The sequence below is a fragment of the Alexandromys fortis genome, unplaced genomic scaffold, assembly GCF_014885135.2.
Source record: "Alexandromys fortis isolate MF-2015 unplaced genomic scaffold, M_Fortis_MF-2015_v1.1 scaffold_254, whole genome shotgun sequence".
Lineage (NCBI taxonomy): Eukaryota > Metazoa > Chordata > Mammalia > Rodentia > Cricetidae > Alexandromys > Alexandromys fortis.
The window spans coordinates 1,081,803-1,093,261 of record NW_026068130.1 but is presented as its reverse complement, the minus strand read 5'-3'; the positions used below and the strand labels follow the sequence as shown (position 1 = coordinate 1,093,261).

The 11,459-nt window shown below is 53.5% G+C and overlaps 1 protein-coding gene across 1 annotated transcript; it reads left to right on the top strand.

Annotated features, from left to right (window-relative positions):
* The first annotated feature begins 926 nt into the window (after positions 1–926).
* Positions 927–11,224, top strand: Agxt (alanine--glyoxylate aminotransferase). Its single transcript, XM_050125975.1, has 11 exons — positions 927–1,201; positions 1,294–1,486; positions 2,968–3,032; positions 3,579–3,679; positions 4,787–4,857; positions 5,827–5,911; positions 6,881–6,976; positions 7,734–7,803; positions 9,909–10,004; positions 10,334–10,462; positions 10,859–11,224. The coding sequence occupies exons 1-11, from the start codon at positions 971–973 to the stop codon at positions 10,964–10,966; spliced, it is 1,245 nt and encodes a 414-aa protein (XP_049981932.1). The 5' UTR covers positions 927–970; the 3' UTR covers positions 10,967–11,224.
* The last annotated feature ends 235 nt before the right edge of the window (positions 11,225–11,459 follow it).

The following is an 11,459-nucleotide window of genomic DNA, read 5'->3' as shown; positions in this document are numbered from 1 at the left end:
CCTGTTTTATGAATGTGAATAAAATACACACATGTGCATGCACACACACATACACACATATGTGCATGCACACACATGCACACATATTCTTGACAAAGATATTCCTTCACTGGAAGGCATAATATGAACAAAGCATTGTAGTTAAGGCATTCTGTAATAGTTGCTTTATTTTCTCTCCCTCTCTAACCTCTCAGAGTCAATGGACAGATTTGCCCATCAGTATAAACATATATCTGCAATGAACCATTTTCAGTTATCAACATATAAAAAACAAAACATATGGTGTCTTGTCTTTGGAATCATCTGTAAAGATTTAATGATTGATTTTTTTTCTGACCTAAGGAGTGATTCTTTTTCTTAATTACTTGAGAATTTCCTACATGTGTGTAATGTGTTTTGACCAAATCCACCCTTTTCCCTCCCCTCCAATTCCATTTCTTCCTGACGCCCCTCCATTTTTCCATACACGACTTCAAGTGCTCTTTTTTTTCTTTATCCAGTTAGCTTTCCAGCATGACTGGGGCAGGAGCTCGCGAATCCCACCCCATCTGAGGAGACTAACCCTGCTGCAGAGGGCAGTCCTACACCATGCACCAAATGAATGAAGTTGATTTGGAATGCAGCCCCATCCACCCTGGCTGCTATGGGACCCCACTGCTCAGATAGTGGTTACAATATTTCAGTCCTTCAGGTCTCCAGCACTTGTTCTCTGACTCTTAAAGAAACTTTCACAACTCTTGACTGGGCTGCGTGTGGACGAGGGAGCAGGGTGTGACGTCACACTGCTATTCTTTGACGGGACAGCAGAGGTTCCCCGCCCCCTACAGAAGGTTCACCATCTCCACTGTCCCGGGAGTTCATCCTGAAGGACAAACATCGATCAGGGTTAAATTGACAATAAAAGGGCAGGAGCAACAGGGACTCATCAGCCAGGCCTCGCCTCCGAGTCCAGCGCAGAGCTAACTGGGAAATGTTCCGGATGTTGACCAAGACCAGTGTGACTCTGGGCAGCAGAGCTGCAGGTTGGGTACGGACCATGGGCTCACACCAGCTGCTGGTGCCACCACCAGAGGCCCTGAGCAAGCCCCTGTCAGTTCCTAAGCGGCTCCTGTTAGGTCCAGGGCCCTCCAACCTGGCTCCTCGAGTGCTGGCAGCCGGAGGTCTAAGGATGATCGGCCATATGCAGAAAGAGATGTTTCAGGTAGGCCTTGGTGGCAGCAGCCTCAGTTTAGGGGTGGTGATCACTTGGTGACGGGTAAAGGAAAGGGTCTCACCTGTGTGCATACTGTCTAGATCATGGACGAGATCAAGCAAGGCATCCAGTATGTGTTCCAGACCAGGAACCCCCTCACGCTGGTGGTCAGTGGCTCGGGACACTGTGCAATGGAGACTGCCCTATTCAACCTGCTAGAGCCTGGGGACTCCTTTCTAGTGGGAGCCAATGGCATCTGGGGAATGCGGGCTGCAGAGATTGCTGAGCGCATTGGTAAGGGAAAGAGCGGTCTATGACACTGTGTTCCTCCTCCGCCCCCAATGTTACCTCCTGGGGGAATCCAGAAGCTGTGTCCAACAGATCAGGCCTGTGCCATCCTGTTGGGTACTCCTTCCTGTAGCCTTAATGCCTCCTCCCCAAGGCAGGCATCAGGGTATTCTCCTGTCCCAGCAGATGAACGCAGACTGACATTTCAGTTAGAACAAGATTGTTTCTGGAATGCATGGATGAAGTGCTACTGGGAGACACCGGGCTGAGCTCCAGCAGCTCTCTGGGGACCTCAGGAAGACTAGAATTTCAGAGACTATCTCCCTCCCCAAATCTCATAACCTTGTTCATCTGTAAAATGTGGACCTAGGGACAGTTGTCCCTTGTCCCTCCATCGTCTGAGATGGAAGAGGACAGGTGTACTCCCAGACTTCCTGGTAGACCCCGGCCTTTGCAAATGACGTGCATGGTTCACAAGATTATGACCACAGTGTTGATGGGCAGCCAGAGGGCCCAGGGGGGTGTGGAGCTCCCACTGCTTCCTGATAGGCCACCATTTGCCTTCCTTCCTTCTTTCTTCCTTTCTTTCTTCCTTCCTTTCTTTCTTTCTTTCTTTCTTTCTTTCTTTCTTTCTTTCTTTCTTTTGTCTGTCTGTCTGTCTGTCTGTCGTTCCTTCCTCTTCCTTCCTTCCTCCCTCTCTCTCTCTCTCTCTCTCTCTCTCTCTCTCTCTCTCTCTCTTTCTTCTTCTCTCTTTTTTTAAACGTGCATTGGGGTTTTTGCCTGCATGTGTGTCTGTGTTAGGGTGTCAGATCCCCTGGAACTGGAGTTACAGACAGTTGTGAGCTGCCATATGGATGTTAGAAATTGAACCTGGGTCCTCTGGAAGAGCAGTCAGTGCTCTTAACAGCTGAGCCATCTCTCCAGGCCCTAGGCCACCATTTTCAAAAGTAGCCAAGGTAGGACAGATCTAGGGACTCAAGAGGACATTGGTTATTCAGGCTCCTCTTTGCCCTTCACGGAAACCTGAAAGGCTCAGGTCCCTCTTCTGCTAGGACCCTGGTTGTGAGCAGGTGCACATGGCATAGGACTCAGAGACAAGAGCAGGATAGCTGCTTGGTTCCTGGTATCACCAGACCTACAAAGTCAAGACATACATCATCCTCTTACCCTTCGCTCAGTCTTCCATCCAAAGATGTGGGGTATCTGGGAACTACACCTGGGTCAGGTGGGATCCCATGCCATCTGCTGTGCCCAGAATGACCTCTGTGCATACTATCTATACCATGAGGCTGCCAAGAGCCTCAGGTGCATAGCTTGAGGAGGGACTTCTCAAAGCCCTGGAGGCCAGGACAGCGCTGCATCTATGCAAAAAGCACCATTCCCGGAGCCTGCTCCACTCCCTCTATGGAATAGCCACCTGGGATCCAGCATGAACGGGGTCCCCCACCCTGTTTCTTATTCACAACCCATTCTGCCCCTGTTCTCAGGAGCCCGTGTGCACCAGATGATCAAGGAACCTGGAGAACACTACACATTGCAGGAGGTTGAGGAGGTACTGCAAACTGAGCCATGGTGGGAGGGGCTGGGCTGAGATGCTAAGGCCTGAGGCTTGCTTGACTTCTGTCTTAGTGTCTGGGACTGGCTACAGGAGGGAAGCCAGTACCTAGGGACAGGTGGGAAGCCTCCATCTGACTGAAAATGAAGTCTGGGATGCAGTCCTGTGGGCAGGGCCAGTGTGGCTGCAAGCTGTGTGGGGTCAGGGAGGCACAACTTGGTACTGAGCTCCCGGGTGCCAGCCCTCCCTTGTGAGGTCAGGTCAGTCCCAACCTACCTATAGACCGTGGAGGATGCCGGTCCCTCTTTCTTCTTGGCAAAGCCTTCCACCCGGTTCCCTCCATCTGCACATACTAACAGGAAGCAGGTGAGGCACATCACATTCTTGCTTGCTACATTTGCCTGCTCCACTTTGGAGGGAGCTGGGCGTATGTGGATGATCCTGACCCTGTCCTCACACGCCGATGTCCCTCTGTAAGGGGCCGGCTGATCCAGGGAGAGGTCCCTGTTAGTTCTACACACAGCTGTCACCTCTGTCCCTCAGGGCCTGGCCCGGCACAAACCAGTACTGCTGTTCCTGACCCACGGGGAGTCATCCACTGGTGTGATGCAACCCCTAGATGGCTTTGGGGAGCTTTGCCGCAGGTGAGTCTGGCCTAGGGTGCCAGTACCAGGATGGAACAAAACTTATAACCTCCCTGGATGATGCTGGCAGGGAGCTGCGGGGCTGGCGGTGGCAAGGTATCCCAACTCTCCCGTTCTGCCTCCCTTCCTGCCACTGTCCCAAAACACGGGAGGGTTTGCTCCAGGCTGAATGCATGTGCTCAGCTTTTATCTGGTGAGGGTACAAGGGCTGGACCAAACACCCTCTCGCCAGATGCCACCACGGTGGTACTGACCTTGGGGGGTCTATGGCCAGCAAAGGCTGGGATGACCCACGGTGTGTGTGCATCTCAAAGCCTGCTCTCCCCAGGCACCAAAGCTGCCCCTTGCCTGCACTTCTTCCCCACCCCCACACAGGGATTTACAGGAGAATGGCTCCAGGTCATAGTAGCCCCTCTGGAAGCCGGGAGTGCTGTCTGTAGTGTTGGCCACAGACCTCTCCACAGCCGTAGAGGGTTGCCATGCAGATCCACCATTGGCCTCAGGGACATGGAGCCCATGCGGGCAGGGACCCCACTGAAAGAATCCCTCACAGAGTCCTGCCCAGGCAGGAAGCCCAATTAGGCCATGGGGTTCAAGCCTTGCCCATGGCTGTGCCTACATAGTTCTATGAGGAAATCTGGATAGAAGAGAATGAACGTAACTGGCTGTTACTAGAGGTGGACTCTGGCCTATAAAGGCTGTGCGATTGTGGCAGCTGGCCAAGTGTGCAGCTATTGGTGGAGGGAGGCCCAGACCTTTGTGCTGCTGAATTGCACCGGCTCTTAGCACTCTGAACCCTGGTTGACCCCCGTCATTCTCTGAGAAGTCCTGCAACAGAGCCACCTGGGTTGTGACCCAGCCACCCAGGCCCCAATATAGATGCCTGCTCAACCCTACAGCTGCTTTTGGTTTCAAGGAGCTGCTTTAGGGAGGGAATACCATGTAGGAAGTGAGAGGGACCCCTCCTGCTTCCTTGCTGCCCTTCCCTTGCTCCACCCTTGCCCCCCCCACCCCCTACCCCACCAGACACCTAGTCCCAGCTGAACTCTGAACTCCCAGGATCTCTTCTATTTCACTGTGTTGCTTCAATGCCCATGACTCCTCCAGGTACCAGTGCCTATTCCTGGTAGACTCCGTAGCATCACTGGGCGGGGTCCCCATCTACATGGACCAGCAAGGTAAGAGCATGCCCTGCTCCCATAATCCACATCACACATGCTGGCAGACTCCGAGGCTACAGAAGCCTCAGTTTGACAGTTCCTGTAGGCCCACTGCTGGACCGTAACTGAGTTTACAGCCATCTCCACAGGCCCTGGCAAAAGAGGTTTTGTAGCTTGACGTTTGCTAGGTAGGCAGAAAGTCCAAGCAGCGTGGCAGGGCTTCTGGCATGGGTCCTGGCTGCGTCACCTCATGGAAGACAGCAACACAGTAAACACGGGGAAGCCATCACAGGGTGGGATGAGAAGCCAGAGACCAGGAAGTGAAAGATTCGCTCTTTCATAACAGCCCCTTTCCTAAGAACTAGGCAGGGTGGATTCCCGAAGACAACCAGGGACACAATCACTTCCGGATAGATCGGGCCTCTCAGAGGCCCCAGCCCTCCCATATCACACTGAGGACAAGCTTTCCAACACATAAGCCTTTGGGGGCAGCACAGCAACACGTCCACCACAGCCTTGGATCCCGCACACACTCCGAAGCGAATAGACAGCTTGAGTATCTGCCAGGCCACCGGACAGGGTGTGGGGGTGCAGCAGGAGGCAGCCACTAATCTGGGGGTCTTTGGGAGACACTCTAGCTGCAGTAGGAGCAGGCAGAGGAGGAAAGGCAGGACCCTGTGTATCAGATGCAGCAAGTCCAGTGTCACTGGTGTCGGCGCCGTCCCTTGAATGCCATGCTATGCTGCCCAGACTTGGCTGTTCACAGGGTTAGAGAAGCCATGCTAAGAGCTCCGGCCTGGGGTCATCAGCTGGCTGAAACAGCGCTGAGACCTGAAGCCAGGACTCTCTCATATGCCTCCTGGTTTCTGCCTATCAGTGGAGACTTGGTACTCCAGTCACAGAACAAGGTTTGGACTGGACAGACACACCTATTTGGTAAATTCCTCTGTGAGATCTCAGACATCCCCTTCTCCATCCCCGTCCTAGGCATTGACATCTTGTACTCTGGCTCCCAGAAGGTCCTGAATGCCCCACCAGGGATCTCCCTCATCTCCTTCAGTGACAAGGCCAAGTGAGTGGTCCCCACCTCACCTTGGGGTGTGGACGCAGATGGGGTATCCCTGACCCTTGGAGGGTGGAAAGGAAAGGTTCCATGTCAAAGCCCCTCCCTGCTTACCCTGCTTGGATGTCCTAAAAGCCAAGATGTGTTCAAAGCTGGCTTGCAGGGTAGTGGTAGTTGGGGTAAGGGTGGTGGGAGCAAGGGGTTGGGGGCAGGGGTGAACACATCCAGGCAGTTGTGGGCAGGATCAGAGGCTGGTATTCTGGAGGTTCCCAGTATCGTGCTAAGGGGTGATTGATCCAATGTGTCTGAATACTCAGAGCCCAGCACCCACCCTTCCACCCCAGATAAGCTCCCTGGAGTTGGCATAGGACCTGCCAGACACAGGCACAAGCTACCAAGTCACACCTCACTCTGCAGTTCCACCATCATCTAAGGCTCCTGCTGTCTAGATCCTGAGCCAGGCCAGTGGGATTGGAGGGAGAGACAGGGTCACAAGAGAGAGACCTCAGCGGGTCGTGACCATTCGAGTCCCAACTCAAATGGGTCAGTTTTTGTATGGTCAGGAATTCTTCCTGGCTGTCATGGCAGACACCAGCGGTGCCATAGGGAAAGTGGGGGCTGAGAGCTGGTTAGAGAGGGAGGAAGCTCATCAGGAGAGGGACGAAGGGTTGGGAAGTTCCACCTGGGAAAGCAGTGTGCAACCCAAGTCTGGGCCTCAGTTTCCCTGAGAAATGAGGCAGGACAAACCCGTGGGCAGAAGTGAAAGGAATGAAGAGACTAAGCTTGGTGGGGCAGAGGGCTTAGGTACCCACGTGACAGTCACATCCATTCAGATCACATAGGGCTGGGAAGCCTAAACACGCTCACAAGGTCCCGAGAGCTCAAGCTCCATGATAGGCTTTCTGCCCCTGCACCCCATCTGTGACACAGGACAGCCCAAAGCCAGGGATGGGTACTCAGACAGTTTCTCTTGCCCAGACACAAGGTATACTCTCGGAAGACAAAGCCGGTCTCCTTCTACATGGACATCACATATTTGGCCAAGCTGTGGGGCTGTGAGGGCAAGACAAGAATGTGAGTGTCGGGCAGGGCCAGGGATGAGGGTAGCAGGGTGGCTGCGCCCTGTGCCAGCTGTGCATCCACCTCATCTCAGCCATGCATGTGCCCCTGTGCCAACTGTGCATCAGCCTCCTATCAGCCATGCACGTCCATTTCTGCATGTCATGCCTTTGCGCCTTTAGCTGCCAGGCTCTAATGGGAAACTCCTATGCTGGCCTCGCCTGTCACTGGCCCAGAGGCTCGGGTTCAATAAACACCCTCTGCTACCATTCCCATAATCCTTGTCCTCCTCAGCTTTCTACACCTGGTTCCGCTATATCCTCCTAGCTCAGGCCTCAGTTTACCTCTCTTGGAAGGTTCACCAGAGATTTCATAGACCATCTTGGTTGTAATCCCAAGGGGTCTTGTATTAAACACAAGACAGGGAACCAGTACTGGGAAGATAGAATTCTTCCCAAGGAGGGACAGGGAAGGAGCTAGGCTGGTGGGCACAAAGGGTTCAATGTTGGCTCCCTGGGAACATGGAGTCTTGGTAGCAAGGGGATCCGCTCTGTATTTCTCCCCTTTCCCTTCATGTTGCCAAGCTCTATGTTGGCCTTTCCCTCTCTGGTATCCTTGACTCTGGGACTCTGAAACAGGAAAGTGTCCCTGGGATACGGTTGGCTCCTGCCATAGAGTCTGAGATGCTGGGGTGGGACAATCAGCTCCTGGCCCAGCCCCTCCCATGATACTGGACCAGGCTTTTGTTGTTGTTGTTGTTGTTGTTCCTCAGAGTTCACCATACCACGCCCGTCATCAGCTTATACTGCCTGAGGGAGAGTCTGGCGCTCATTTCAGAGCAGGTACTAGAGGGACTTCTGCCTGAGGAGGTGGGAGGGGGTGGGGGGGAGGAGAAAGAGCAAGGGAAGAGAAGGAAGACCCTCAGATCTGTGTGCACATCAGACTGGGCACCTGTGGGATTCTTCCTTCCCCGTGACTCCCTCAGATTGCTCTGGAGAAAGGGGACAAGAGGGTTCCTGAGACAGCAATGAAGCTGTTTGCCAACAGACCCAGGCTTCCCAGTAGGATAAGCTGCAGTGTAACTGGGAAGATGGAATTCTTCCCAAGGAGGGCCAGGGAAGGAACGGCTTCTTCAACAAGGAGGGTGGAGCACTAACTATGGAAAGACTGAGAGGACAGAGCCCAGGACAGACTGACACCCTCATCTGACCCTTCAGTTACCGAGCAGAACACAGGGCAAGCTGAAAGAGGGGAGATCCCTGAAATAGAGTGGGGGCTCTGAGAGGGAGGTTGGTGAGAAGGGTCTCAGGGTTGGGGTGTGTGCAGCCGCTGCTCGGTAAATCAATGGCTATCTTAGCTTGTGTCGTTCTAACGGAAAGCCACATGCGGAGTACTTTACAGTTAGATTTACTCAGCTGAAAGTTTTTGGAAACTGGAAAATCTAAGTTCAAGGCCAGGTCCTACACTTACTGGAAAATCTAAGTTCAAGGTCAAAGCCTACACTTAACTCCATCATAGCGTATCACTTGGGCCAGAGAGCCAGGTGGAGTAAGAAAAGGTTATTCTGGCTTCTGACATTTTTTTTTTAAATTAATGTCTCATGTAGCCCGTGCTGGCCTCAAATTCACTATGTATTTGAATTCCAGGCTAGCCTTGAATTCCCAATTTTCCTGCATTTACCTCCCAAGTTCTGGGATTACAAGCAGGTACCACCATGCCCAGCTATCTTAGGTTTCATTATAAACCCCACCGTCAGACACAAGCCAGCACCCCTTGTGGCTTCTGTATCGCTAGTCAAGTTGGTGTCCCCCTAAGCCTTGGGGGCACACCTAGCCACCACAGCACTCAGGAGAGTCAAGAAGGGGTTGGAACTCTGCAGGCATGTGCAGGTTCCAGGCCAGCTGAGTGTGACTGGGTCAGGGCTTGTGTCCAGTACAGAGTCCAGTCTCAGGAAATGGAGGTGAAGTGTGGGCTACAGGCCCAGTTTGCTGTGCAGGGTCACAGGACAGAAAATACCCACCAAAGTCTGACCGCATTCCTCTGGGTCCTGATGGGTCATCAACCATTGCTAGCCACAGAGGCTACGATGAGGCCCTCGGCTGTGGTTATCATGTTTGCGTTCTTAGGACCACCCAAAAAAATCGCTGCATGAGGAATGGGTTAGAGATGTGGTGACCTATGATCTAGATGGTCACCTACACCCTGGCTAAGGCTCTGAATTGAGGGGACATGCCTGTGGAGCAAGGGCTAGGGTTGAGATGGACAGGGAAAGGAAAGAAGTCACGGGGAGCCAAGCATGGTGGCCCCTACCTGTAATCCCAGCACTGCAGATGCTGATGCAGGATCAAGAGTTTGTGGCTAGCCCTGGGCTACATACTGAGACCCTAAAACGGAAGAAGGAAGAGTGTTGGGAAAGAGGCTAGCTCAGTGGACTCTGGCAGCTTTCGCCTGATGATCGGTGTGCTAAGAAGCTAAGCAGAACCCGTGGCCAATGGAGGCAGGAGCTGATTGGAAAGATGTGACCTGGAAGTGATTGTGGGTCTCGAGTGGGAAGGACTAGTTCTTAGAGGTCGTGCATCACATTTCCTTGAGGTCCAGGGTCAGAATGAATAGGACCTGACTGTTCACACCAGACCTGTGTGGCCCCCAATCCCAACCTCCCCGAGTGGCAGCCTGTGCTTTGAAATGTGTCCTGCTTGTCTCCCCAGAGCCCACTGGGTACCCATTGGAGGCTGGCACCCACCTCTCTCCCTCTCAGACCCAGAAAATATCCTCTATTCTCAAACTGATCAAGCCTAGACCCTCTTGTCTCCTCAGGGCCTGGGATTCTAGAAGTTACCTCAGTGTACCCACGCCACAAAGCCTTGTGGGTCCTACCATCTGGGGCAGGGGGGGCTTCCACCATGTCTGCTGGTCATGGCCACCTTCCTCCCCCCTCCCCCCACAGGGCCTGGAGAATTCCTGGCAACTGCACAGGGAAGCCACAGCGTATCTGCACAAACGCCTGCAGGAGCTGGGCCTGCAGCTCTTTGTGAAGGACCCGGTGAGGAGGCCAAAGAAAGGGGGAGCCCACCAGTTGACCCGGACACTAGTCCGACGGGGAGGGTGAGGCTACCATCAATTGTTGAGACCAAGTGCCATGTTTCAGTGGGACTTGAGCCTCCCAAAGCTGGGGACAACTGCTTTAGGCCCCTGGCAATCTCCAGATGACTCCTGTTCCCTGCCAAGGGAGCCCTCCCTGCAGGAGCCACCAGCCAAGTAGCAAGTTTCTGGACCTTTCTCTGGATTCTAAAAGCCAGCCCAGATCCAGAAACCTGAGCTTCATCTTAGAGGCTCCTCCTCCTACATGGCTGAGCCTGGCACTTCTTGCAGGCAATCCGGCTACCCACAGTCACCACGGTGACGGTGCCTGCTGGCTACAACTGGAGGGACATCATCAGCTATGTGCTGGACCACTTCAACATTGAAATCTCTGGTGGCCTTGGGCCCTCTGAGGAGAAGGTGAGGAGGCACTTGGGGCGCTAGAGGCACTAGACACCCTGTATTGAGCCCTGCTGCACACGCCCCACCTGTGTGGGTCACTGCAGGGCCCAGAACAGCACCTCAGGTAGAATATCCTCAACCCTCTCCACACACTGAGAAAGTCACACATCAGCTTTACCAGGTTTACTCTGTGTGCTGAGGGACCTTCCCTGGTCCCACCCATGGGCTCTCTATGTTTTGGGGACAGAAGGGAAGGCTGGCTCTGGCCCCTGTGTGGCACGCATGAGGCCACTTTCCTCCTGTATACCAGATGGATAGTGTTCCCATGTGGTAAATACACCCTACCCTGACCAGCTCCTATTGGGGAAGGGGCTACAAACAGAGATTGACATCTTTCTGTTCCATGCCTGCCAGGTGCTACGGATTGGCCTGCTGGGCTCCAATGCCACCACGGAGAATGTGGACCTCCTGGCCAAGGCCCTGAGGGAAGCCCTGCAACATTGTCCTAAGAACAAGCTATGAGCAAGCTTCGCTGAACTATGCACTCCTGAAGCAGCTGGAAGTATCACAGGAATCAAAAGATAGTACAAGGCCACCAGGCCAGGGGACACAAAGCTGCTGACGCAGCCCGGCGAGGTGGGAAGGAACAGCGTGAAGCTGCCCATCTCCCCTCAGATGGGACCTTGTGGACACAGGGTGGTAATCACCATCCAATAGCGCTGCAGTGTAGAGGCCGCTGCCCTCTGGGAAGAATCAATAAAGTGCCAGTCACGCCTCTTCTCTGACTGTGTCAAATTGGGTGTGGAAGAGAGAACTGGGGCCCCTCAGCTGCCTGCACGGCCCCAGTGTTGCTCTTAGAGGAGAGTCGCTTGTTCTGGAGCCCCAACACAGATCCTTTCCCTGGTCTAAGGATACTGCTTTCAGTTTCCAGACGTCACTCATTCTCCAGACACAGTCTCATAATTCTGTCTTCAAGTGAACCTACAAGGAACCCCTCTCATAAAAACAAGACACC